This window comes from Hoplias malabaricus, chromosome 1, assembly GCF_029633855.1.
Source record: "Hoplias malabaricus isolate fHopMal1 chromosome 1, fHopMal1.hap1, whole genome shotgun sequence".
Lineage (NCBI taxonomy): Eukaryota > Metazoa > Chordata > Actinopteri > Characiformes > Erythrinidae > Hoplias > Hoplias malabaricus.
Window position 1 is genome coordinate 55,912,809 of NC_089800.1, and position 26,919 is coordinate 55,939,727.

Here is a 26,919-nt window from a genome sequence, read left to right on the forward strand (position 1 = left end):
GTGATGGCAATGTATGAGAATAGCTGAGGTTATAACCTGCTGCAGGCACAGCGTTGCTGTGGGAGTCCTGTGGCTGACCACTGGAAGATGAGCGGTGCTGAGTGTGGGTGTATCCATGGCTGCTGGGCAGAGCGTTGGATGTGATGGGACCAGAAGATGAAGGGTAACGTTTGACTGTCCTGGATGATCCAGTCTGTTGTGAGGAAATGTCTGGAGAGCCCCGTCTGACCTGTGTCCTGAGAAAATAAAATCAGGTCCTGGAGGTTAGGCAGGAGTGCCGTTGTTATATGGCTATAATGATGCACTCAAAAATAAAACATGTGCAAATCAAAGGCAACAATTGACTGGAAAACCTTCACACTAGATAGTTCCTAATCTGTCAAAAATTACTCCATTTATTTATTTGTTTATTTATTTACTTATTTAAACACACTGCTACTTGCTAAACAGTCATTTCCATTTATAAATCATGAAGAACAGGAACGTTCCCCTACCACGCAGTTCAAATGATACACAAACAATAAACTAATCCAATTTCATCCTTCAATGTTGACAATAAATGAAACAGTAACTGTACCAACACGTGTGTGTGTGTGTGTGATTGAGAGAGAGAGAGAGAGAGAGAGAGAGAGAGAGAGAGAGAGAGAGAGAAGATATGAATGCACTTCATCTTAGGTCATTGCATTAGCTAATAGATTCTATAGATCTGATGCCATAATTTGGACATAATGTTTGACTAACTGAATCAAGAGCCATCTCTTCTGCTCAGTGAGGCCTTTTTCAGGCTTTCGACATCTGGAGCATGTCAAATGAGTACAAGCTGAACAAACTAATTGAAGCTTTCTGTGTAATATTTACACCATTCCATAATAAATTAACAGTTATTGCTGATTAGCAGAAAATAAAGCATGAGATGACTGAGCTAGTTAGCACTGGCTTTCCGTTGTAGGTAATCACAAATTAAGCAGAAGATTAAATGGACGGGAATAAATTTAATGGGCCTTTACAACCTCAATCTTGGCCTCTGAAATAAGCCAATCAAAAAAGACTGTGAATTAATATTTTATGTTTATTTGTATTCTGTCTACACCAAAATCCAAAAATGTAAGTACAAAGGGTCCATGCTAATAAACAATGATGTAACAAATTACAGGAGTTTTGTTGCACTGGCTAAACTGGCTGAATGACGTCTGAGTAATTACAGGTGCTGAAACAACCTGACAAATCATAGGCACCGAGAGTACTGTGACGGCATACTGAAACAATGCATGATAACTGTTAGTAGTAGTTAGTAATCATAGAGTAGTGTTGAATATATCTGTTGAATTTAGAAATCACAAGTGATAGCAAAAGCATGTTTTGATTAGATATAATGTCTTACCTTTGTATTTTTAAAATAAAAAGCAAATAAATTCCTTCTAAATACATCTTCTAGACATCAATACCAATACATACAGATTACAATAAATTGAAATTAACTAAAGGTTTCTAAATGTTAATAGCATTAAAAGAGTTTATTGTTTTTTAAGAGATTCTCCACTACATTTTGCCTCAAAAAACTGCTGAGAGCATAAAGTATAATTAAGATTCAGTGAAGAAAAACCTTTACTTCTTGAACTCAGCATACAAAGCAAAGCTGTGGTCTACATGTAAAACAGGGACATGGCCTTCATTTGCCTACATCACGTGAGTACCAGACAGAAGATAAGGGCCAATAAACTCTATTATTATCTATCTGTCTAGATGGCATGCTTAAACAAAGTCTTACAAAATTCCTCCCAACACCTACACTGACAAACTCACACACAAACACAATTTCTTATATAGCTGAATACTCGGAGGCGAGTCCCAGCATGTTGGGAGTCCTGAAGAGTCCAGGCTACATATTTACTGCCATTGTAACAGGGCCAACAATGAAAAGCAAGACTGAAAAAACATTTGATAATGGTTTGTCATGGCATCCTTCAGCAAAACCAAGAAACACCAAGCAGACAGCTGCTGACCCAGTTCTCAGCAGCTAGACACAACAGCCACATGCTTTATAGAGAAGAGGATGCAGGAAAATAACACGGTGCTATCAGTCTTGATACCGATTGGCCAATGTGAAATAGCCTGAGCCTATTCTACCGATCTTTTTCTCCTTTGGCTTTGTGAAACACCTGGCTGATCTTGTTGTGCTCCATTAAATGTCTTGCCCTGCAATCTTGGTCCATTTCCTCTCTGTATGAGGTCACCACTGTCCTCCCTATATTTGGAAAAACAGGTCTCATTTTCTTTATTTGATATCATCTTCATGACATCAAGGTTTAATGCATTACAATGAAAGAAAACCCCTTGGATGCTCTGGGTGAACAAGAGGCAATCCGAAAAGTCCATTGCCAAGATGACATTTTCCAAATTGTAATGGGGAGGGGAAAAAAGCTTTTAAACATAAAATATTGGCGAATGTACATAATTATAATGTGGACGAGTCATTTGGTGCAAAATGATTGAATTAGTGGAACGATTTATTCAATTTGCTCCTCTTTGTGTATATTTATTTTTCTGCCTGAAAAGATAAATAATGAGCATTTATTCCCTCGTTGACTCTGAAGAAGAAGGAGTTCTAACTTTTCTAAATGAGACCAAAAACTTAAGGTCATTCCAAAGAAAAATCACACATACTCTACACATCATGGGTCCCTTGGAGCACCGTAAGAGCATGACGAGAGCCATGCAACCTCCAAGTCATGGTTTCTGGGATCCCAGAAGGCAAATCCAATTACATAAGGGGGTAAGGAAAACTTTGTGGAGTGTGTTTAAAAAGTGTTATTTCAAATTGTCGGTCACACTTCCTCACTCAATTCAACTGGGACAAAGCCCAAAAGTTGTTACTTTACAATTGATTAAAGCATTCTTCCCGCTTTGGATTTTGTCTTTGGATTCATCTGGCTAAGACTGAGAACCACACCTTGAGTTAAACAACTCTAAACAACCCACACAAAGCTACAGACATGCATGACTTAAAACAAATGCATACAAAACTGATTAGAAAACACATCTGAACATGTAGTCAATGTAGCCAATACAGTCAATACAATGGACGTCCAATAGCTAGGCAATGTGGACCCTTACACTAGCAAGATCACAGAATGCAATGGAAAATAACAGTCATGTCACCGACTATGTCTAACGCTCACTAAAAGTGAGGGTTGTCCAGTTCAATCAAAACTGCCCCACCCTCATATCTATCTTTCTTTGTCTTATCTTAATAATTAAGTTACACAAGGATGTCACTCTTACTTAAAGACAACACTGACAATTCTGGGAGGTCCTGTTCTCTCTGAATTGTTTACGTTCTAAAGATTGGGCTGTTAAAGTTGGAATGTTATGTTTGAGGACAAAAACAACTGTTGTTTGTACATGGCTGAATTTTTACTTGTATGTAAATTTTAACTCAAGTTCAAACTCAGCACTCAACACTTTCAGTCTGTGTTTATTTCCAAGCCTTTAGTGGCCTCCTGATTTGACACAAAAAAATGAGTCAACATTACCCATGTGTCTTCTCTGTACATGCTTTTCAACATTTGGAGGTCTCTCTATTGTCTAAACAACTCCAGATACCTTTTCTCTGCCGTGAACAGAGAGAGAAAGCCTAGCACATCAAGCTGAGACACTTTGTTTTTCTTGCTGCTTTTTGTTTTTAGATATTCAAAGACACTGGGGCTCTGTTAACATATTAGACCACTGTCTACTGTTTCCAGCATGCAAACAAAGATTTTTTTTTTATCAAAGTCCTGAACATCCCAACATGCTCCTAAGCCTCATGTTTTACAACTGTTAGAGAACTTGTGGTGTTAACTGACCACTTTGTACACTGTCAGTGTATATCACAGTGAAGTAATATTGATCTGATTTTGTTAGTGTGACTTTAATATTGATAGGAAGTATACTGATAAAAATACCTAGTTTCTTCACTCATTGTGTGTTTTATCAGCCCTGTCATATAGGAGCCCTTTTTAGATTTACAATTGCAGAATGTAGTTCATTGATTACTTTGTGTACACTATTAGCCGTCTTCCATGCTTCAATGCTCAGGCCACCACAGAACAGGCATTATTCAGGTGGTGGGTCTTTCTTAGCAATGCAGTTTTACTGATGTAGTGGTGGCATGTTATAAGACACAGCGGTGCTGCAGGAGGTTTTAAACCTCCAGTGTCAGTGCTGAATACCCTGATGACATATGAAGATTGGTGAAGGTCTAGAACATGGTGGGGAACTTCTCGCTCATGGGCCATTAAACAGCCCTCCCTAGATCCACCATATATGCTATACATTTTTACTGACTATGTTCTGGCTTTATTGCTATAACCATTGTATTTTATGCAAATACAATGAACATTGTTCAATTGGTCGCAAGACCATGACTGCAGCTTCAACCAACATCTGCATCTCTGGGTTCAATAAGTTCTAGTTTGCAAGAATGTCTAATTAAGTGAAGGAAACTCGATAACAAGTGTCTTGTCTTTCAAAACACATGGACACTGAGTTGCTTTTTTGGCTGAACTTAAAGGAAAGCATGTGGACTTCATGTGTGGAAAAGCCCTGGCCATTCTCAAGAAAAGCAACACAGAAGAAACAGAAGATCCTCAGGAATAATCTGACCACACACTACTTTCCAGCAACTTAATAGGAGTCGGACAGTGAGACAGAGGCGGGTGTGTGATGAGTGAAGGGATCGCTAAGTTGAAGGCATGTTTGTGAAAGATTTGTTGGCTCTGTATATCGTTTCTGTGGAATGCAACAAGATCACTTTTTTCAAATGCAGTCTAGGATGAATGGCCAACATGCCCATCATCAAATATTACCTGAAATGCCTCTAAATATTCTTCATATTCTTCATGCTCTCCAGACACCTGCACTGATGATATGAGCATATAATTTCATCAGCTAAGAAGCAGGGCTAAACTACGGCAGTGTGAGATCTGGATTAACTTGAACGTTTGCTCCATGTTGTGAAACTCCCAGTGCACCAAGTAAGTCTGCTTCTACTTTACAACCCTTAAAACTCACTGCAGAGAAATCAAAACGCAGTCATGTCACCAAGGACCTTAAGTACACAAGACAGTTTGAGTTCAAAGCTCTGAAACAGCACCTGATGGAGGAGAGGCAGTTCATGGGTGTAGCAGTGGAAGTGATCTGGTCATCTGGAAGTGATAGCATTAGTTCATCATCCCTGAGGTATAGCACGCTACTAAATGAGTTTAACTAGGCCTGGGAAATAACTAATGATGTTAACTGCTGAGCAAATGAAAACATCTCTCCTTGTTTATGTTCCAGTGTGTTCCTACATACAGCAGTTTTTTTGGCTCTCGCTTTCCCATAGTATCGCCTCAGCAGTCAGGCATTTGCATCTTTTTAAGAAGATCTTTTTCCAAGAGTACAGAGAGAACACGCCACACTCCTCACAGACAGTCACCCGGAGGAAACCCACGCAGACACAGAGAGAACACACCACACTCCTCACAGACAGTCACCTGGAGGAAACCAATGCAGACACAGGGAGAACACACCACACTCCTCACAGACCGTCACCCGGAGGAAACCCATGCAGACACAGAGAGAACACAACACACTCCTCACAGACAGTCACCCGGGGGAAACCCATGCCAGACACAGAGAGAACACAACACACTCCTCACAGACAGTCACCCAGAGGAAACCCACGCAGACACAGAGAGAACACAACACACTCCTCACAGACAGTCACCCAGAGGAAACCCACACAGAACAAACCACACTCCTCACAGACAGTCACCTGAAGGAAACCCACGCAGACACAGGGAGAACACACCACACTCCTCACAGACAGTCACCCAGAGGAAACCCACACAGACACAGGGAGAACACACCACACTCCTCACAGACACTCACCCGGAGGAAACCCACACAGACACAGGGAGAACACACCACACTCCTCACAGACAGTCACCCAGAGGAAACCCACTCAGACACAGGGAGAACATATCACACTCCTCACAGACACTCACCCAGAGGAAACCCACACAGACACAGGGAGAACACATCACACTCCTCACAGACACTCACCCAGAGGAAACCCACACAGACACAGGGAGAACACATCACACTCTTCAGACAGTCACCCAGAAGAAACCCACGCAGACACAGGGAGAACACACCACACTCCTCACAGACAGTCACCCGGAGGAAACCCACGCAGACACAGGGAGAACACACCACACTCCTCACAGACACTCACCCAGAGGAAACCCACACAGACACAGGGAGAACACAACACACTCCTCACAGACACTCACCCAGAGGAAACCCACACAGACACAGGGAGAACACAACACACTCCTCACAGACAGTCACCCAGAGGAAACCCACACAGAACAAACCACACTCCTCACAGACAGTCACCTGAAGGAAACCCACGAAGACACAGGGAGAACACACCACACTCCTCACAGACAGTCACCCGGAGGAAACCCATGCAGACACAGGGAGAACACACCACACTCCTCACAGACAGTCACCCGGAGGAAACCCATGCAGACACAGGGAGAACACACCACACTCCTCACAGACAGTCACCCAGAGGAAACCCACTCAGACACAGGGAGAACATATCACACTCCTCACAGACACTCACCCAGAGGAAACCCACACAGACACAGGGAGAACACATCACACTCCTCACAGACACTCACCCAGAGGAAACCCACACAGACACAGGGAGAACACATCACACTCTTCAGACAGTCACCCAGAAGAAACCCACGCAGACACAGGGAGAACACACCACACTCCTCACAGACAGTCACCCGGAGGAAACCCACGCAGACACAGGGAGAACATATCACACTCCTCACAGACACTCACCCAGAGGAAACCTACACAGACACAGGGAGAACACATCACACTCCTCACAGACAGTCACCCGGAGGAAACCCACGCAGACACAGGGAGAACATATCACACTCCTCACAGACACTCACCCAGAGGAAACCCACACAGACACAGGGAGAACACATCACACTCTTCATACAGTCACCCAGAGGAAACCCACGCAGACACAGGGAGAACACACCACACTCCTCACAGACAGTCACCCAGAGGAAACCCACACAGACACAGGGAGAACACATCACACTCCTCACAGACACTCACCCAGAGGAAACCCACACAGACACAGGGAGAACACATCACACTCCTCACAGACACTCACCCAGAGGAAACCCACACAGACACAGGGAGAACACACCACACTCCTCACAGACAGTCACCCGGAGGAAACCCACGCAGACACAGGGAGAACACACCACACTCCTCACAGACAGTCACCCAGAGGAAACCCACACAGACACAGGGAGAACACATCACACTCCTTACAGACACTCACCCAGGGGAAACCCACACAGACACAAGGAGAACACATCACACTCTTCAGACAGTCACCCAGAGGAAACCCACGCAGACACAGGGAGAAAACACCACACTCCTCACAGACAGTCACCCAAAGCGGGTGACCCAGAGGTCCCTGGAGTGGTGTGACTGCGACACTACCTGCTGCGCCACCATGCCGCCCATGTTGCATACATGATGTTTATCTTCTTCATTTTTGAAATTCATGTGTAGAAGTCTTACCTTAAGAAAAAAAAAATACTTTATGCCATTTAGGCACAACACTGGCATCCCTCATGTTTAAGTCAACATTATGTTCACAGTTTACCATTTTACATTTCAAGTAAGTGAAAATAAACCTACACTTCAGATTTATGAGTAACATTAACAAACATATCTGTCAACATCTAACTGCTACGTTATAAGTACAATATGACTTTACTGTTTGCAATGGTCTCTGAACATCAAGAGGTAGGCTCAGGGAAACTCTTGTACCAGGGCAAAGCCCATTTGTCATTCTGAGTTGTTTGGAAGTACCAAACCCACATCTGATGTCCCAGATTTTGGCTCCGGTCAGTTAATGCAGAAATAGCCTGATATGAGCACTGTGTTTGGGGCTTGGAAATAGTCATTTGGCTATGCACTGACTGTCTAAACAAAGCTGTCTGACATCAGACAGGACTCTCTGGCATCGCTTGCCTGGTCTGGGATTTAGTGCACAGTGCTCAAATTGCCAGCAACAAAGGAACAGTGAAAACGGCCCATGCCCAGTCCTTAAATTTAGCAATGGACTGGAAATAACCTGAAAGGGGGGGGGGGGGGGGGGGCAAACCCCAGTCTAGAGCTTTAGAACATTTCAGCACACAGTTCTAAGCACCCAGAGACTCTCCGTCACAACAAATAACATCTGAAAAAAAGTAGAAGGAAAAGATTTAATAATATTTACACAATACTCTTAATGTTGTTGTTCCCCTCTTAATGAACTGGCGATTCCTCCAAATGGAATTCTGAGCTTGGCATAATTAGCAGCAATCAAAGAGGCCAGTAAGTGTTGGAGGGCAAGTGGAAATCCAAGTTTGCACAAAGATGTCTTAAAAAATAAATACACTAAAAAAGCATCATTATTTCAAAGCTACAAACTGAACATGCAGAACATCAGACTAATTTAGAGGAGCAGATCTTTGGCAAATAACACAAGCTTTGTGGCTTGTCACTGAAACAGGAGACATTTTGTACAAAATCTTATTGCTTCCAACTTTAAAAATTGTACAATAGTTCCAACTCTGGAATTTTAAGTGTCTTTGGACTAAAAATATTCCAAGTCATTTGCTTGTTTTTAGAATAAACATGAATGCCCAAATGAAGCTATGAAGCAGTAAAACATACAGATTATATAATTATAAAAATACTTCAGAGTTGCCCTTACACTTAATTTTCAAGCAGTTTTTACACAAACAGACTGTGCCAGTTCATATTTTGCTTTTATTACTTTAAACTGAAACCCGCTCTGCTTTCACAGCCCATTGGACCTATGATAAAGGTCATAGAAAACACATTAAAAAAATTATGGTGCTTTGGCCTTCAAAGTCCACCACTGTTGCTTATACTAGAGACTAAATATCTTCCAAGCACATGTTTAAGTCTGCAATACTGCTCTTTCTTATAGCATCATACCAGTTGTGCATGTAAACACAATCACCAGTCATATACTGAAGAAACAAATTATTGTGAGATACAGCAAATAATTCTAATTAACACTTGAAACACATTCATGATCTTGCAGAGATCATTAATAAAAAGATTTTAAACTCAAACCTTACAGAGTAACAACAACAGCACATTTGTTTTTGTCAAATGCATCATTACCTGAAACATTGCTAAATGTCATAAAATGTCACAGGAACAAAATGAACATAAATAAATTAGTACATCGGTAAAAGCAGAAGAGGTGAATGCAGAGTTACGAATCTTGCCCAAGGAACACTTTTCATCTGAAATGCTAGTTGGCCAAGTAAATATTACCTCATTTATTCATTGTCTGTAACCGCTTATGCAGTTCAGGAGACGTGGTGGGTCTGGAGCCCACCTGGAGTCACTAGGCGCAAGGCAGGAACACACCCTGGAGGGGTGCTAGTCCTTTGCAGGATATAAACCAGTCAATCAGAGCACAAACAATTTAAATATCATTCACATGGAAACCAAATATCAGAGAAAAAAGTTGCATTTTGGATTATGATGTCACTGGAAGGGCAGCACTGTGGTGCAAGAGGTAGTGTTGCAGTCACACAGCTCCAGGAATCTGGAAGTTGTGGGTTTGAGTTCCGCTCCAGGAGGATTTTTCTGTGTTCTCCCTTTATCCGCGTGGGTTTCCTCCAGGCACTCGACTCTGGATTGTTGACTCTAAAGTGTCCGTAGGTGTGAGTGAATGTGTGAAAGTCTGTGGGTAGGCTCCGGAACCACCACGACCCTGAACTGGATAAGCAGTTACAGACACAATGAATGAATGAATGAATGAAGTTACTGGACAATAAACAATCATGGAGTGTTTAAAGGTCAAGCAAAGTAAAGCAGGAAATGTCTTGTTACACTGCCCTTTACTGGTCTTGTTCAGCTGCTTTGTAGTTATGAGATAATCCCAGCCCACCTTGCCATGGGAAAAAATTAGACTGTAACCTGTAGGAAGCTTGATTACTGAAATTTTACTTACGCAACCACTGTAAATCTGTACCAGAAGCACACAAGAACCTGAATATCACAACTGTTTTTAATGAGTCCAGGCCCAAAATGAGATATGTGTCATAATGATTTATGAAGAAAAATACAGTGTAACGTTTCCAGGATCCCTGAACATGATAACAGTCAAATTATCGTAATCACTTGTGACAAGTCTATTTTTTACATTGCCACAGCATTATCCTACACTTATGCTCTCATGGACAGAGAAACACATCAAACAACGTGTTACTGGATAAGATTAGCTAATCCTTTTCATTTTTGGAAATCTCTGGGAAGTTCTAAATGAAATGTCAGGGAGGCAATATGGGTGCGGTAGCCATGCCGTTTTCACATTATGATCCGGTATTACTCACAAAAATAACACCCAGCTGCCCTCTTAGTGGTCAACCAACCCTAACTGACAGTTCCATGTTCCCAGGCAATATATGTAGAGTCTGAGGTTGCTCCCATGCTCTTTTCAATGAGGCCCTTTTACCATAACATTTACCATGACTCTGTCACATAAACTATAAAATTTTCCCCCCTCAATATATGTCAGACACATTTCTCTTGACATCATTGGGATTTTCACAGAAGCGAGCTGCTATGGTCTTTGTCCTCAGTGGAGCAAACCTAAAATAACCCAGAGGTTTCTGTCACTTCAAAGCATGGATGTAAATTGCAGCCCTTCGGGAAAGTTTAATCTCTCGTGGTCATTCTAATGAGCAGGACTCAACTGAGCTGCTAGTTTGTGGCATGAGAGATTTAAGAAACACTGTTAGGTCTTTCCCGTCTGCTCAGAGTGTGTGTAACTAGACTGTGGCACCGTTTGTGTTGTTTTGGTTCTGTAGTCCAGCATTTTAGAAAGAAACAACTGTGATATACAGAACAACTTAAACCCCTTAAACCCCTTTCATAAGCCATAAAAAGACAATTCTGACATTAAAAAAACTGTTTATCTCAGTACCAGATCCATCGTTGTGTTTTCAAAGCAGGGATTTTATTCCTCACTAGAATCAACTCTTGCATTCTGACAGTTCTCCTGGGCAAACAACTCTAATGTCTATTATGGGGTTTAAGGATCACTTTGCTATTCCTATATGATCCACCGAAGATCTAAAAACTCTTGGATAGTTTTAATTTAATTCATGACAACACAAATCGTCCAGTTATATACAGACTAGATCAAAACAACTATTTCATTTTTTCCACTGAAACCAAAATATTAACAAAATATGGCATTTTCAGCAAGGATGTTCCACTACATTTCATCCATAATTCTATGAAAATCTGAACATTTTGTAATGGGCTTTATCAACATCTGTCTTCACTGGACTCAATGGTATGTAAGGAGCCAATGTCCTCATTATCAATTTACCATGTAGTAATATTTTACCAGAAGCATGTGGATTCAATCAGAAACTCCATGATGAAGGAGTGAGCAAAACATTCTCTTGAGTCTACTCATTACAACCTCCTCCAAAAGCCTGTCCTTTCCATTTTTTATTCTCTGCTTTTATGAAAGCAGACATACGACACACTAGGAAGCTAGCTGAGAGTTTTATTAGCATTTTTCTTTTTCGCTGGCTATAGTCCCTCTGCCACATTAAAAGCACCAACAAACTAAGACACGTTAAACACTATGCTGAGAACACTGCACAGAAAAAATATTCACATGCTAGGATATGATAAAGAAGAGAAAACAAGGCAGCACCGGCTTTAAGGCTAGCTTTAAGGAGAGCTGGTCCTGGGCTTTGTAAGAAAGTATTCAGACCCTTCGCTCATCTAAAAAGATGTAAGCTGCATATACAAATTGTTGCTCAGAACATTCTGCAAACTAAAAATTAAATCAACAATTCAGATTCATTAATCATATAAACCGTTTCACATATTAATAGCATAAAATTGCAGTAAAATTAGAAATTTAGAGATTTTCTTCTCTTTGCTATACAGACGTGCACCTGGTTTTAAAGATAGCATCTTGGCCACTGACTATTTTCCTGTGTTAAACAGGGGGCTTGTGATCTCCGCTATTACCCATAATGCACAGGGCCAAACATCAGTAAACAATTAAGCCTCCGACTGGCTTATTTTTCATTGATACCATCTCAAATCATTGTGGTTTTGGCTAATTGCAGGTTCTGGCATATTTTGCCTCCTTTTGAAAAGGTGATTGTGTCATGAGACACACTTCTTTTGGAACGTGGGTCAAACCAGCCCATGTTCCCTCTTTTCTTGCCACCTGCTATTAATTTTAATGGATATAGATGTTGTGGCCTATGCGCTCGACATCTGTGAAGCAATAACTGCGATTGTTTTAAACCGCTCACGACTGCATACACTCCTTTCTCCTACACACTCCACTCACCCTCCAGTTTGAGCCTCAAGATTTCAGCGCTCCTGCTCAATCCCACAGAACATGTGGCGAAGCAGATCATCTTCGTGTCAACTGACTGATTGATAAAACTGGGTTTTTACTTTAACTATAACTGCTCATGGTTCACCTGCCTCATGCTAGTTTCTTAACACAGTTTTTAACATAAACATAATTTGATACTATATACGACTGCTCACTCATTGTAACTCCATATGTCACCAGTCACACCACATAGGCCATCCACACTCCAGTGTCAACCAGAGAACAATGGGACACCCTTTTGAGTCTTGGTTAGTCTCTAGGTTTCCTCATCTTTGTCTGAAGGACTTTTTTTCCTGTCTGTATCATCCTTGCTTGCACACTTGTGACCACAAACAAACTGTAGAAACGGCTCTGTAAATAGAACTGAACTAAACTGAATTTATGCTAGCTACAAATACATCTGGGAATAAAAGAGAGTGGTTTAGAAGAGAGGTTAGTTAGATTTCACAGCAAAATATACAGGTTCTCAGATGCACATGCAGTCAGCAGCACATTATTTTAACAATAAATTGCATAACAGCATCCAACATCTTTATTCAACATCACAGGTCTAATGTACTCTGGATTAATAAGCAGGTCGGGTGCCACCGTGTCTGAAAATACTCCCTGAGAATAAGAGGATAAAAAGCTCATAAACTCATAAAGGGGAGCCTGTCCTCCTCTGGGCCGGGCCAGAATTATGATACAAAATCTTAAAGTTTATGAGTAAGACTAAACAGCAGCACTGGGATCGTACAGAATAAAGATCCATGAAATAAGTCAGTGACCGATGACCATTTTGGACGGCATTCATGCAGTGACCCAACCATTTCTGCACATGATCACATCCTGATACTTGCAGATGCTTTTTCATGTGTGGATGTTTTCTGGCTAAGGTCTTTGAAAACTGTGAAATAACTGAAACTGTTTTTTTACCCTGGAGGCACATATAACATGTCACATGCACCAGCCCATCAATTTTCCCCTCAGCACTTGAAGTGAGGAGTGAGAATAGAGGACGAAGAGGACAGCCAGAGACCATTGGCTCCTGGGAGTGGGGGGAGGGGGGGGGGGGAGGGGGGAGAGGCAGATGAGGGGCTGTGGTTCTGCGGTTCAAGGCACTGGCCCAACAGGCCTGCAGGCGATGTGCTGAATTTAAGAGATCGTGCAAAGCGTCTCTGGAATATTCCAGCCATATACATATATGTAATTAATTTGCCAAATTAGATGGAGGCAGCCATAGCGGAAATGACTCTGTGTGATGCCAAGTTCTAAAAACATAAAGATTTCACTTTGACACAGCTCTGTGGGCTTGTACTGGAGCCAAACAGGTGCACTGCAGACTCTGTAACAGAGGGGCTGAGGAAAGCTGAAGACCAGGCCTCACCTTGTCCTGCTTTTCACAGCTAAGATCTGATAATTCCATTCTTACAAACAGTTGGAATAATTGACCCCTAATTAATTGCAAGGAAAGCATATTTAATAATAAATATATTCATGTGATGGTAGTTTATGGCTTGCAGGCAATTTCATGAACAGAAAAAGGAAATCAGAGGAAAAAGTGTTACCACATGTTTTGAAATCCTGTCTGCCTCATTACCATAAACTTCATTCACAGATATTTTTTTTCCTCCCTGATTCATTCCAGCTTTGTAATAAGCATGGACGGCTAAAATAATTGGGTTAAGGATTAAATATTAAAAGACTCCTGAATGGATGGCTGAAGAGATGGCACGATTGCTAGGTACTCCAGATGTGATATTCCAGTTGATCAAAAATATATGGTTTGAAGCAGATACAGTGAAAGGTATAAATCTAAAGACAAACAGACAGATGCTAAGCATTCATTTTTACCTTAGCTAGCCTCAGAACATGTATAGTGAGCATTTAACAGATACCTAATCATTTTTTGCACCAATAGGTGCTAGCACTTTGCATCTGTCAGCTCCTGCAGTGTAAATTATACTTTAGCAGTCCTCTTGTTATTCTTTCTTCTCCATAATTACATAAGTAATTAACTCTGGCCAAAACATAAGATGCAGGTTCTTCACTGCCCTCAGGTGGAGTATAATGTTCAGGCATCTCATGCTTCCACAGCATTATAATGAAAATATTAAGGAGAACAATGGATATTGACACAGCGTCATAGGTGTTCAGTTTGATCACATGCCTTTTATGCACACTTCACAAGTAATACCATGATAATGACTTGGTTCTAAATGTTTTTGGACTGCTGTCTAAAATTAAAAAGAGACAAACTAAAGCATGTGTTCACAATACGAAAGAAACTGCGACATTTCATAAAAGAACAAATATTATTTTCTCTAAATTCTTTCTACCAACACTTTTGATAAATAATTTTTATTATCCTTCGATGCAAGTATGTGGAAAAAGGAATCAAATTTAACCCTTAAAATGCTGAAGACGTTATGACAGTTGCAGGTTGTGGGGTTCATGTGAGGTCACAGTGAACGCTGAGCCCGCATTCTCTGTCCTGTTGATGTTACGTAATCCAGTAACTACAGAAAAACCTTACAGAATGGTCTGCTTTAAATCACTGGAGAGGATGTCACAACCACTCCGGATAACCCTGACACCTCACACACCCTCCTCCACGAGTCACACTGTTCAATGAGGAACACTAAGGTCAGAGGTCATCCCTGTGTCAGCAGTAAACTGGTGTACCCTCTGACACACTCCAGCCCTGACCGCTGTCACACTCCACCCAGGCGCAGTTACACTGAGGACACATGCAGCTCAGACAGATTTATGACATTCCCAGGTTAACGTAAATTGAGAACATGAGCCTAAGTGGTTGTCAGAAAAGCAGCAAGAGGTATTCCATATGCGAATGTGGCTCTTTGTCATGAAAGTGCTTGGTTCCCTACTGCCCCTGCCCCCCAACTTTTATTCTCCTCAGGGGCCCAGAAAGTGGCTTCCTTTCTGGGCCACAGGATGAGGTGTCCGAGTGCTCACTCGCTTGTCTTGGCTCTTCCTGTTAGATTGGGAAAGCAGATTGCCAGGTGGTAGAGTGGAATAGCTTTCCCAGGCTGAGGCCTGTCCTGCTGAACTGTACACAAAACTTCCCGGTTTTGAGCTCACTGTGACGAGAACATGTTCACAGACCACAGGTTATGCAAGAGTAAAGCAATGCAAAGTGGGTTAGGATTTTTTCCAGTGCTCTGACATACTGTGATATTGATGACTAATGCCTCACAATGAGTAGTTTCTTTGTACTTCTTGGAACAAAACATATGTTCTTTAAACTACAAATGTTTCATTTCAGTGATGTGTTGTTGCATTAATAATTTTATGGATCATCTTATACCTTCTATATTTTTTGTAATTTGCCACACTTTAAGTGCCAATCATTAAGGTATGTTTGCTGGCTTGTGTAGAGTATTGTAAGGCAAAACTCATCTGACCATAATTTTCCATATAGATATGTGCCAAAAGTTTTCACACCACAAAGCTCTCAAAGTCTTTTTCAAATGAAGCTCTGTCCATCCATAACAATGAGTAAAGTCACTTTTTAAAAAAAAATATTATCCTCCTGCCATCTTAATCCAAAACAATCAACTTGTTAAATGTTGATATAATTATATTGTCATGCTAATGACTTTTGTGTTAGCATTAACAAAGGAGGTTTATTTCATTTACAGTTTCACTATTAAATGTTGTGTAGTATTGTGATCATTCTGAATATAAAAATATTGTTTATTAGGTATTTAATTCATAATCCGGAGTTCTTTATTTTGTATTACCATTAGCCTTGATTTTGTGGCAGTAAAGTGTATCTTCTATTCAACTCATGAGTGTGTTCAAAACATGCCCCAGGTTTTCTACTGAGGGTAAGGCTGCTACTATCCCACAGGGTATTACAGCAGCCTTCTGATATCAACAGTGATTCTACAACAAATCATTGGTCATCGCTGGCAGCTGTTCTGTAGACCTATATTTAGAGTTGAGGTTACAATAAAAGGAATGGTTGGTCTTAGTTAATGTTTTTAAACCTCCCACAGAAACCTCAAATTTCCTCTGAGAAAACCACAGGTCAGTGATGCTGGGTTTGGTCATACAGCAGCAAGTGACTGTGATATGAGTAAGAGCCCGTACAAGGGAAATCATGCTCTCAATTTGTCATTCAGTAATATGGGTCAGATGACCACATGCAATGACTGAATGTAAAAGTGTGAATAGCCTACCACAGAGAGAAACCCACATTGTCTTACTTTCACCTGCTCAAAAAACACACAAATTATAAAAACAAAGTTCACTACACACATTATATTTGCTCCATTCTTTAGCCTTTGTGACAGAAAACTAGTCTCACATTAAAGAGTACCTACAGCCCCTGACCTCAATAAAACATATCTGGACTTACTGCAAGAACAAAACACTGATGATTTTACTGTGGACAGCTGTCTCATTGTTTAGAGATGAGTTACAAACACTTTATAAAATATTCCAAGCAAATGTTGACTGTTAATCTGAAGTAGTGCCTTGTATAGTATGTAGTTGTGCACATTTGTTTTGGCCCACTGTAAGACTTTAAGCCAAGAAAGCCTTAGAGTCCTGCTGTAATTTACATTTTAATATGAACCTTGTGCTTTCAGTCTGTTTTCAAGACTTTCCAAGCACTAGGTTACCCCAGTTCAGCAAGACAGCACTTCCTCAAAAACAGCCCAAACGCCAAGCTTACCATTATCCATCTAGCATTATGTAAGAGTTGGCTAGTGACTGACAGCACCTTTTGGAACACTGAAAGTGCAGGCAGCACACGCTTCCTGAAGCAGTCCTCATGGTTTTCCTGTTGAGCCCTGATGTCAGAGCATAGACCAAAGATGGTTTCAGTTCCCAACCTGTTGGCTACAGTCTCTCACACCACTAGCTGTTACTGACCATTGGGGCAACACAGACAAGAAGCTGAACACACCCAGGGCAACACACACACTCACACATTCACTCTCACACACACACACACACACACACACTTTTGACTCGCCACATCCTTAATTTCAGATAACTCCACACATAATTCTTTTTTGGAAAATGCTTTATTTCTTTTTTTTTTTTTTTATTTAATTTAATTTTATATTGAAGGGGGTAGCAGACAGACTGTATTCTTACTGTCTGTTCCTAATCATTTAAACTCATATTTGTTAAGCACTGCATGAGATGGGTATTAATGTCAGAGGCTTGGAACATTATTTGACAGATTTGAATATTGTGATAAAGATTCCTGTTTTGATCTAAATCATGCATAAATCAAGCATACATAATATTCCATGTTTCCATGAGCTTTTGTTCTAATTAAGCACTAGGAAGCCCTCTATATGTGAGGCACGGTGAAACAGACATCATTCAAATAACATCCTGTCAGTGGTGTCCCTTTGGCAGTCAGTTTCATTGTGGTAATCAGGACTGATCAACTAATCAACGTCAACAAATAATCTACAGACAGTCTTTACGAGTTCATTTATATGGTAGACATCACTGTGCATGTAACCATGGGTTGCAGTCACATGCTTTTTTTGATGTGATCACTAAATTGGGGACTGATATTTCTATCATTTTAATGTTTAAATGAGGACAGTTGACAGAGATAATTAAACAAATTAAATATAACGTTTTTTATTTGAGTTGTTCATTTCAGTAATATGGCAGCTACTCTACGGTACGCTGCATAGAACGACCAGTAGATGTTGCTATAATGTAGACTCACCTAATAAATCTTTCTTAGAAAAACCATCTTAATGACAATGATCTTAAAATATAATATATGTTTTTATAATTTTTGTCTTATTACCTTCCAAGTCACAATGATGTACCTTTTTTGAGAAGAGCGGTTGCCCTAATGATGGAGAAGTAGCTGTCTGAGATCTGTTTAGGAAACATTACATCCTATATTTAGAGCAGTCTTTCACTAAAACATGATTTATCCATACACCTGTACTGTGGATAATATAGTGTTTGTGTACATGTTGTTAGCATAATATTATAGCACAATATTACTTCTCAAATCCCCTAATATCAACATTATGCTGATATCTGAAAGCAGGATGTCTTAGTCTTACATAGTAAATGTTTAAAACAGCTTCTTCACATTCACTGATGACAAACTGCTCCCCTTAAAAATCCGGAAGTGAGATGTGTATTCAGCAAGTGTAATTTCACCATATGCCGCTTTGCTGACAGTCCACAAATAGTGATTTCATTACAGCAGGAGTCCAACTGGCAACCGCTTGAAGAGCAAAGCAGGCCGTCTAGACTCAGACAAGTAGACACAGCACAGCCAGACAATCTCTTACGTCCCCCACTATGTCCAGCTCTACTGACCCTTAGCCAAGACACCTCTTGGGTCCTATACACTACAATCAGCATTGCAAAGCAGATTAAACAGAAGCACAAGCTATGGCAGTGAGAAGGTGTTACTTGCTGGCGCAAATGGCGCAAATTGCTTTCCCAGGCATGGGACATACCCCACACACTTGTGCTCTAAGCACACAGGAAATAAATGGACTGGGCTAATGGTCACTATGGGCAAAGCTCATATGAAATCTCCTTAGAAGGTTGAGCGGACTCATAAGTTCACAGATGAGTTGAGTAAGTTAAGTGAAAGGATTTATAAAATATTCTACAGATTAACTGATTTGACCCGATTGTGATATGTTCTTAGCAGACTTACTGAACCTCCACTCATAAAATATTCTAAGGCTACATTCCTATCACCAGGCTGAAGTGAATCAAATCTGATATTTTTTTTGTCTTAATGTGACACAATTCTGATTTTCTCAGAGCTGTGCGGACATGTCAAATCCAATCTTTTCAAAACAGATTAGTCACTTTCATCCAGCTTTTTCCTGTACACATGAGCTCGTCATCAGCCAGCACCAGCAGGGGCATGAAGGTTGTGTCTCAAATGGATCAGTACTTCTGGCTTAGCGCACTGCACGGATGAAAAACTACAACATCTGCAACAAATGAATGCACTAAATGCTAAAAAACTGAGTTGTGCAGGTGATGTGAAAGAGCTGTGAGTCTTGGACATATTACATAGTATGTACAATCTATTACTTCAGGGCCAACAACTTTATAGAGTTTCTAGACCCATTTGGGACAAAGTACCACAAACAGAGCATGCACCCACTACATTACGGACAGATACAATGACAAACTATTTTGTGGAAACTGCAAAAAAAAGTATTTTGTAAATTGTATATTGTATATTGTAATATAAACAAATGTTTGAACCTGGTGCCTGAGGCACCCTCCCAAAAACTTGGCCAAGAACAAAGAGTGAAATGTTTATAGAAAATTCAAGTTAAACCATTTTCATTCACAAAAGGCTCAGTTTTTGCAAATAAATGTCAGTCATGGCTCAGTATCTCATGACTAATTTTGTGAGAACATTTTCAGTTTAAAAATAGCATTTCTCACCACAGGATTATAAAAAAGTTTTAACTTCTAGCACACATAATTCTGTAAAAGGTTTCAGAAAATCTCTCCACAATGAATATGTATGACCCCCATGTTCTTAGAACATATCATGGTAATGCCATAAATATAGCCATAGCTATATTTTATGCTTGAGAGTATTTTGGAAAGCCACTGTCAAATTTGCACTTGTAAAATCACAACAAATGGTTGAAATATTCAGAAAATTAAAACATGCAGATAAAAGGAAAATGTATGTAAAAATGCCTCTGTCCAAACTTTCTTAGAGTTTTCTTAGACATCAGATTTCACATTTCTGTATATTTACAAAATTTTAACAAGCAGATCAGTGAAAAGAGTGAAAACTATTTTCTTTGTAATGGTGTAAGTTAAATAAAGGTTTTAAGCAGATTTACTGAGTTGACTTTAATGAAATCAAATTTGTCACAGGAACATTCCTGATGCTAGCTGACCTCATCTTGGTTCCCCTGAGCAGGTTAAAAGAGTTGACATTTTGAGAATTTCTGAGAAGGTTGTCTGAGGTGATTGCCCTCTAGTTGGAGTTGGGGAAGAGGATGGAGAGATGATGGGCTAAAACCAGCAGGACATTCTACTCTGCACAGAGGCAGCTCTCCGCACTTGTTAATGTGGGCTTGGCACCACTTATTTCTTTGGCGCTGACCTCATATTGCTCCAGTGCTGCTGGCAAGTACAACAGCAGTGCTGAAGTATGGTCTGATATCTGAGATAAAGACCCAGACTTACTGTTCCCCAAGGACAGCTGGTTCATGTCTGGAGTCTTAGCTGCCAGGGAAGAAGCATTTTTAATATGCAGTGGGACCTAAATTTGATGTATTATTTGTATATTTTGCCTTTATAGACTTAAACAACAAGGGGCAACGTGTTTAGTATATGATTTACATGATAATGTTTCACTAGGCTGTAGAGTGAAACAGAGATCTCCGGAGTGACAAGCCTATTTTGGGGTATAAACTGGAGTGGGATTATGACCCAAATGCTGTTACCTGATTTTAATAACACTTTTTGTGGCAGAATGCAATCAAATAATCATTGCAAACCTGACAATATAACTGAAGCTGAGAAAGGACAATAATAAAGCTCACTCATATAAGGATTGATATCTATAAAATAAATATGTATATGATTCAGACACCTGAGATATGTGTGACATGAATCTACACACAGACCACACGGTCTCTATCATGTAGCGGCTCATATGAAGACTATAAACACCGATTTTAAAGGTATTAGTCAGCCATGGTGCTCCGACCACTCATGCCTCCAGAATGTTCGACTCAGGTCCTGCATTTGGTTCTCGGAACATTAAAAACACAAAGCTTCACTTTCTACTAGTGGCAGGCACATGATTCAGACTTCAGAAATGTACACAGAGAATGTATCAAAGCAAACATGTGCACGGCAACCGTGCAGTTTAGACAGAAGCCTTGGATTAATTACCAAACAAAGACAGACTACAGAGAATAGCATGTGAATACTGATGTTATGCACAAACCTCACTTAAGTACTCTGCTAAACACAGTAATTATACAATTATACATTTCAGACTGTATTCTGTGTCACCATTCCACTGAAATTGTATGACAATGCCCATTAAGTGAGCAACATTTTGGTGATCCAGATTTGATGATTTCCAGATATATTTGTCACCAGCTATGGCACATGAATAAGTTCAATACATCACTTAGAAAGCAATTCAAATCAGTAAGAGAAAGAAAGACCTGATTTATTGAATTAAATGTGACTGATGGTTGACATATTCCAATTCAAGCTTTTTATTCATGAAGCAGTGACACAAGCAAAATAGATATCCATAAATAGTTAGCCTTCTTTATAATGTATTTAAAAAGCAGTGAGGAATCAAAATGTTATTAAACATTGGAATTAAATCCATAATTTTGCATCTGACTTGAAGAGTTAAACAGCTTGAGCTAGGCAAAAATACCACCTTTGAATGGTCTAGTAAAAAATATACTGCAGAGCTTCGCTGAAGAATTACCAATACCTCACACTAGCTAAAATAGCACTTAATGCACTTTCAGGATTAGAAAGCCTCTGCAATTAAAGCTAACACAGAGAACACAGTGACAAGATAAAGCCTCACTTGTATATAATCAGGGTCCAATGATATTTTTGCACTGTCAAACAACCAGAGCCTTACTGGATCCAACATGGAACTGGGTTCAAGCCCTGAAGTTCAATCAAAGGAGCTGGCACAGGATGGAAAATGTAAAGTATGCTTAAGCAAACAACAGCTTTCAAAAGTGTCCTGAATGCAGGTATTTCATTGGGACATACTTTCAAAATGAATATGGCAAACATGTAATGCTGTCAAAAGAAAGGGCTTAAGCTGTTCCATGGAACGATGAATAGTTTTTGAGGAGTATCTGGATGTGTTGTAAGGAGACGCACACAGTGCTGCTTTAATCTGTCACGCTATGTGCACCAGTAGTCATTGTTAGGGGAATCCAGTGACTCACAAACCAAATTGAATTTTTATGGTGTTACATAAAGCCAAAAGAAAATACGCTGTTCACTCCAAATCACTGGACTATTTTAGCTGCAAATGGCAAGAGTTACCACATCTTTCCTCTCTGGCAAATCACACCCATGTTGTTTTTCCTTGGTTTTACATGTTTTGCTTCTTGCCCCCCCGCCCCCCACCCCAGATATGAGTCCTCCAAGCCACTCCCCCCCATTGAAAGACTTGAGGGGTAACACATAAATATCATGTGGGAGGGCAGTTGTTATACTATGTCTTTTTTTTTTGCTGCCTTATCAAAACACATTAAATCTGAGCTCCTGTCATCTGATACGTGTCTCAGTCTACATCTAATGTCTACTAAAATAAATGTGGTAATAATATGTTAATGGTGCATTCAAAATTATGTGGTCATTTTACAGTGTTTCACTGAAGAGCAGTAAATTACTTATGGTCACATATGTTTGTCATCTGAAATGCAAAGTCACAGCAGTGGTTACTAATCCAGTAAACAGTAAACTGTTATGCTCAATGTGTATGGAAATCCCTATAGAAGAAAAAATGATTTTATTCTCTAATACGTCATTCTGAATTGTGTAAGAGGCATAGAAAATTATTTACAACCAGTTTTTTGTGTTTGGGAAAAAAATTACATTCAATGGATTCAAGGGAAATTGTTTGAATAATGTCATTTTAAAGATATTTTCTGGAAATGATAAATACTTCTCAGTTATGTCATTTGTACAGGGGTTTACAAATTTTATCTCAATAAAGCATTATCTCAACACTTAGCTGCAAAAAGACAATTCTCATATTTTCTTTGCAGCACCCAGATGAGTATTTATTAATAGAGATGTGAGGACTCCTGCTTACCTTTCATTTGTGAATGCATTATATTACTGATCTCATGTAACTATGAAATATATATGTGATGTTTTTTTTGTAAAAATCTCCATTTAAAATAAATCAGCCTCTAAAGCATTTGCTCTGTATTTTAAGCTGTATTTTTCTGTTTATCTCTTTTGCTAAGACTGGACAAGCCAGCAGCTGTACAATAAAGTTGAGATGACTGATATATTTTTGGTTGAGAGTGTTTGTTGACAGACTTACACAGGTGAATGGGGCAGTCTGGTAACTGGAGGTTTTGGTGTCTGGGTTCTGCTGCTGGTGTCAATGGCTTGTCTCTCAGTGGGTCGCCGGCGTGCAGACTGTCGCTGGGAAACTTCACTGCCAGGCTTGACAGGGATCAGCACTCTGGATGTTCCCGTGCGAATATAGACCTGTTCTGGGGCGAGCTCCTCACAGCGCTCACCTTGGAATCCAGAGCGGCACACACAGGTGTGAGGACGGCTGCAGGAACCACGGTTCTGACAAGGTGGCTGGCAATCCGCTGTAGAGGCAATACATTTAAACAGTGTCATCAACGGGATTAATACATATCCACATATCTACATATTACGCATTTTCATAAAAATCATTTGTGTTAGGGGTATTTTTACAAAACAGGTAGATTACTGTCATGGACTATTTATGATCTGCCAAATCACACTTATTTCATGACACAAATGAAACATACAGTGTCAGATGTTTGCTGTTCTCCATGTCCAATCAAGGCCAACTCATTGGTGGTACTTTTATCACAATAAGTTTTTATATTAAGCACTTGTTAATAAATATTTTTCATTTCTGTTTTCTGATGAGCACCTGCTTGTATACGTTAATCTGTAGCTTAGTGAATAATCTTGTAGTCAGTGGGTGACATCACAGGGCTTTCCAATAGTTGTATGGCATATTTGTGAAATGCATGCTGGGAAATGTAGTGAGAGTACACCATAGAGCAAAAACCTGAAAATCACATAAAACTGTGAATTTCTGTTGAGGCGAAGGGATTTGAAACTGCAGATAGCATACAGAATATTGTATTTATGGTCGGATCAAACCAAATGATTCCTTACAGACATGCACTTGGTTTCATTCCCTTTGAGGAACACCCAAACAGCTCAGATTTCAAAAAACAAATCCAGAAAAAATGAGAAAGCGAACACTAGACTCCTCACAGAATTTACAGAATTTCCAAATACATATCCAAACACCAAGTCAACCACAACAATAAATATTTCACACTTTATATACAAAGGTCAGATGTTTGCTAAATAAACTAGAATCTATCCTGATACTCTCTTCTTTCTACAGCTAGTGATTGATAGACAGACAATATTTATCAACTGTCTGCAAATACAGCCAGTGTGAGGTAAGTGGTCATGGCTGCCTGAAAAATAATCCTCTCCCACTACGAGCAGCCCACCCAGCTACTTTAACTGCATCCAGAGGGGCCTGTGGCACACCATACAAACCAAACAAGACTCTCCATCTTGTGACACTACAGTATGTACTGGATGGCAACCCAGAATTTATGGCATTGTCCTCAAACTGTAAATCAGGCCGCCATCCTCTGGCAGCTAAAGCAAACAAAGGCGCTCTGTCAACAGTGCTGGAATGCTATTGACACAGATGCTGGGGACACTGACAGATTACAAGCAGAAAAGCCTCCTCTGGTTATTCTGGCACAGCGCTGGAGGATAGAGTGGCTACATGGCTCACTGGCTGGGTGAACCACTGTGTTTCCTGCTATTGTGATGTGGTCCTTCAACACAGGGTTGCCCTGTAATCGATAGCAAGACCAAGAAGAGTCAACACACAATCTGTAAGCTCATAGAAATGCGTTGTCATATGCAATATTTTTAAATATCGAGATATGTCTTTTAATAATTGAAATAAATAGCTTCTATAAATCCCATAAACAATGGTAATGGAATTGAATGCTTGGGAGCAGCTGTACATGACAACTGTACATGCATAATATGTGTGAAATCATATTTTCAAATAAATCAGTGACAATGAAGCTTAGTATATAAATAATTACTTGTTTGCAAATTTTAGACTTTCATAATATCAACAGCTGAAAGGGCAAGGTCATGATATTGATTAAGAAATGCTTTCTATCAATGTTATCTAGGGGTGAGATAATCACAACACACTTACATGGTTATTTACTGTGACTTGTTAAAAGACTTTACAATGCTCAGTTTCATTTGATGAAGTCTTAAATAAATAATCATGCCACATTAATGTTGTAAAGTTGAGGCTCACATTGGAGTCTATTCCAATGTAAAGGTTTATTCTGACATTCTACTGTTCCAATAACACAACATAGGCACTGCTTTATTTAACTCTGCACGTAACAGTAGATTTATAATCAGTCTTTTCAACCATGAGGTAAGTATTTAGGAAGCCACGTAATTCAGTCTGTTCTTACATGTATACATTCATGGTTAAAAAGAGCCCAAATCCATAATGCATTCTTCTGCTTTATGGTAAATTCACTTCTATATAAAGAAAAACAGTGTGTTTGCGGTTGGCATTTAACTGCTCCAAAAAAGCTGTCAGTCCTGTGCCTGCTGACAGATGTATACAGTTATGCAGTTAAGGGCCAGGTTATATTGGGTTTTAGAGAAATTTGCTATCAACTTTATTTAATCTTTGATTTTTCTTACCTGAACTGACCCTCAGGACAAAACACAGTTTGCAGTAATAACTGCAGTTTGTATGGCATTCAGAGTGTGTAACATCACTGTGTTTCCAAACACCAAGTCAAGTAAGAGTCTGATTGTGTTTTCAGTTCTAAAATAAATATTAAAAGGGCTGTTTTTAGAGAATTTGGAAGCAGGTCAAAGAGAAGTGACCCTTGTTAGTGGCAAAGTTTGCCATAGTCCAGTCCAAGTTTACTCTAGACAAAACAAGTCTAGATTCTGCAGAACTAGTAAAATCTATCATCCACTTCAACTGACTAGTTTAACTTGTAAGTCAAAGTAAAATACAGCACACATATGGGGGTAACAAATAATTATATTTGCTTTACTTGGTCTTTTACACATTTACAGGTCTAGATGCCTCCACGACCCTTCATTACCATCATTATTTAATGATATGATTGAAAGTAGCTCTGACACCATACGCACTCTGCTCTGATTTCAGATTTTATTTTTGTTACTTTACTGCACTGTCACTTCTTCATGAGTAGGACTCCACGCCCAGCTCAACCTAATACCGTTGCATTAATTGCTGTCGTGCTGATTCATCTTGCACTCATTAAAACTAATTGCTTCACATTCTTTTCATGTGACAAAAATGTGCTTTAATTGTCACATTGGAGTATAATAAATAACAAAAATATGCAAAGGAAAAAATGAAATGGGAAACATTCCCTGCATAGCCACTGTCATTATAATTATACTGAAGACAGTGACTCCAGTCATGGGTGGAGAAGAGAAGAGACGCAGTGGTCCAAAGAGTGAGCATGATGCAGACTCAAACTCTGTTTGTTTTTTCTCATTTACAATGTAATGGTCCTGTTAACCAGTGGAATGGGTGGCATAATTTC

At 39.8% G+C, this 26,919-nt stretch overlaps 1 protein-coding gene across 1 annotated transcript in view; it reads right to left on the reverse strand.

Moving 5' to 3' along the window:
* Positions 1–26,919, reverse strand: part of LOC136693823 (latent-transforming growth factor beta-binding protein 2-like) — a 117,982-nt gene that overhangs the window by 72,958 nt on the left and 18,105 nt on the right. The window contains exons 3-4 of the mRNA XM_066667011.1: positions 23,589–23,868; positions 37–236 (exon numbers count right to left, since the gene is read on the reverse strand). Of these exons, the coding sequence (XP_066523108.1) occupies positions 37–236; positions 23,589–23,868 (480 nt within the window). The remainder of the gene's footprint in view (positions 1–36; positions 237–23,588; positions 23,869–26,919) is intronic.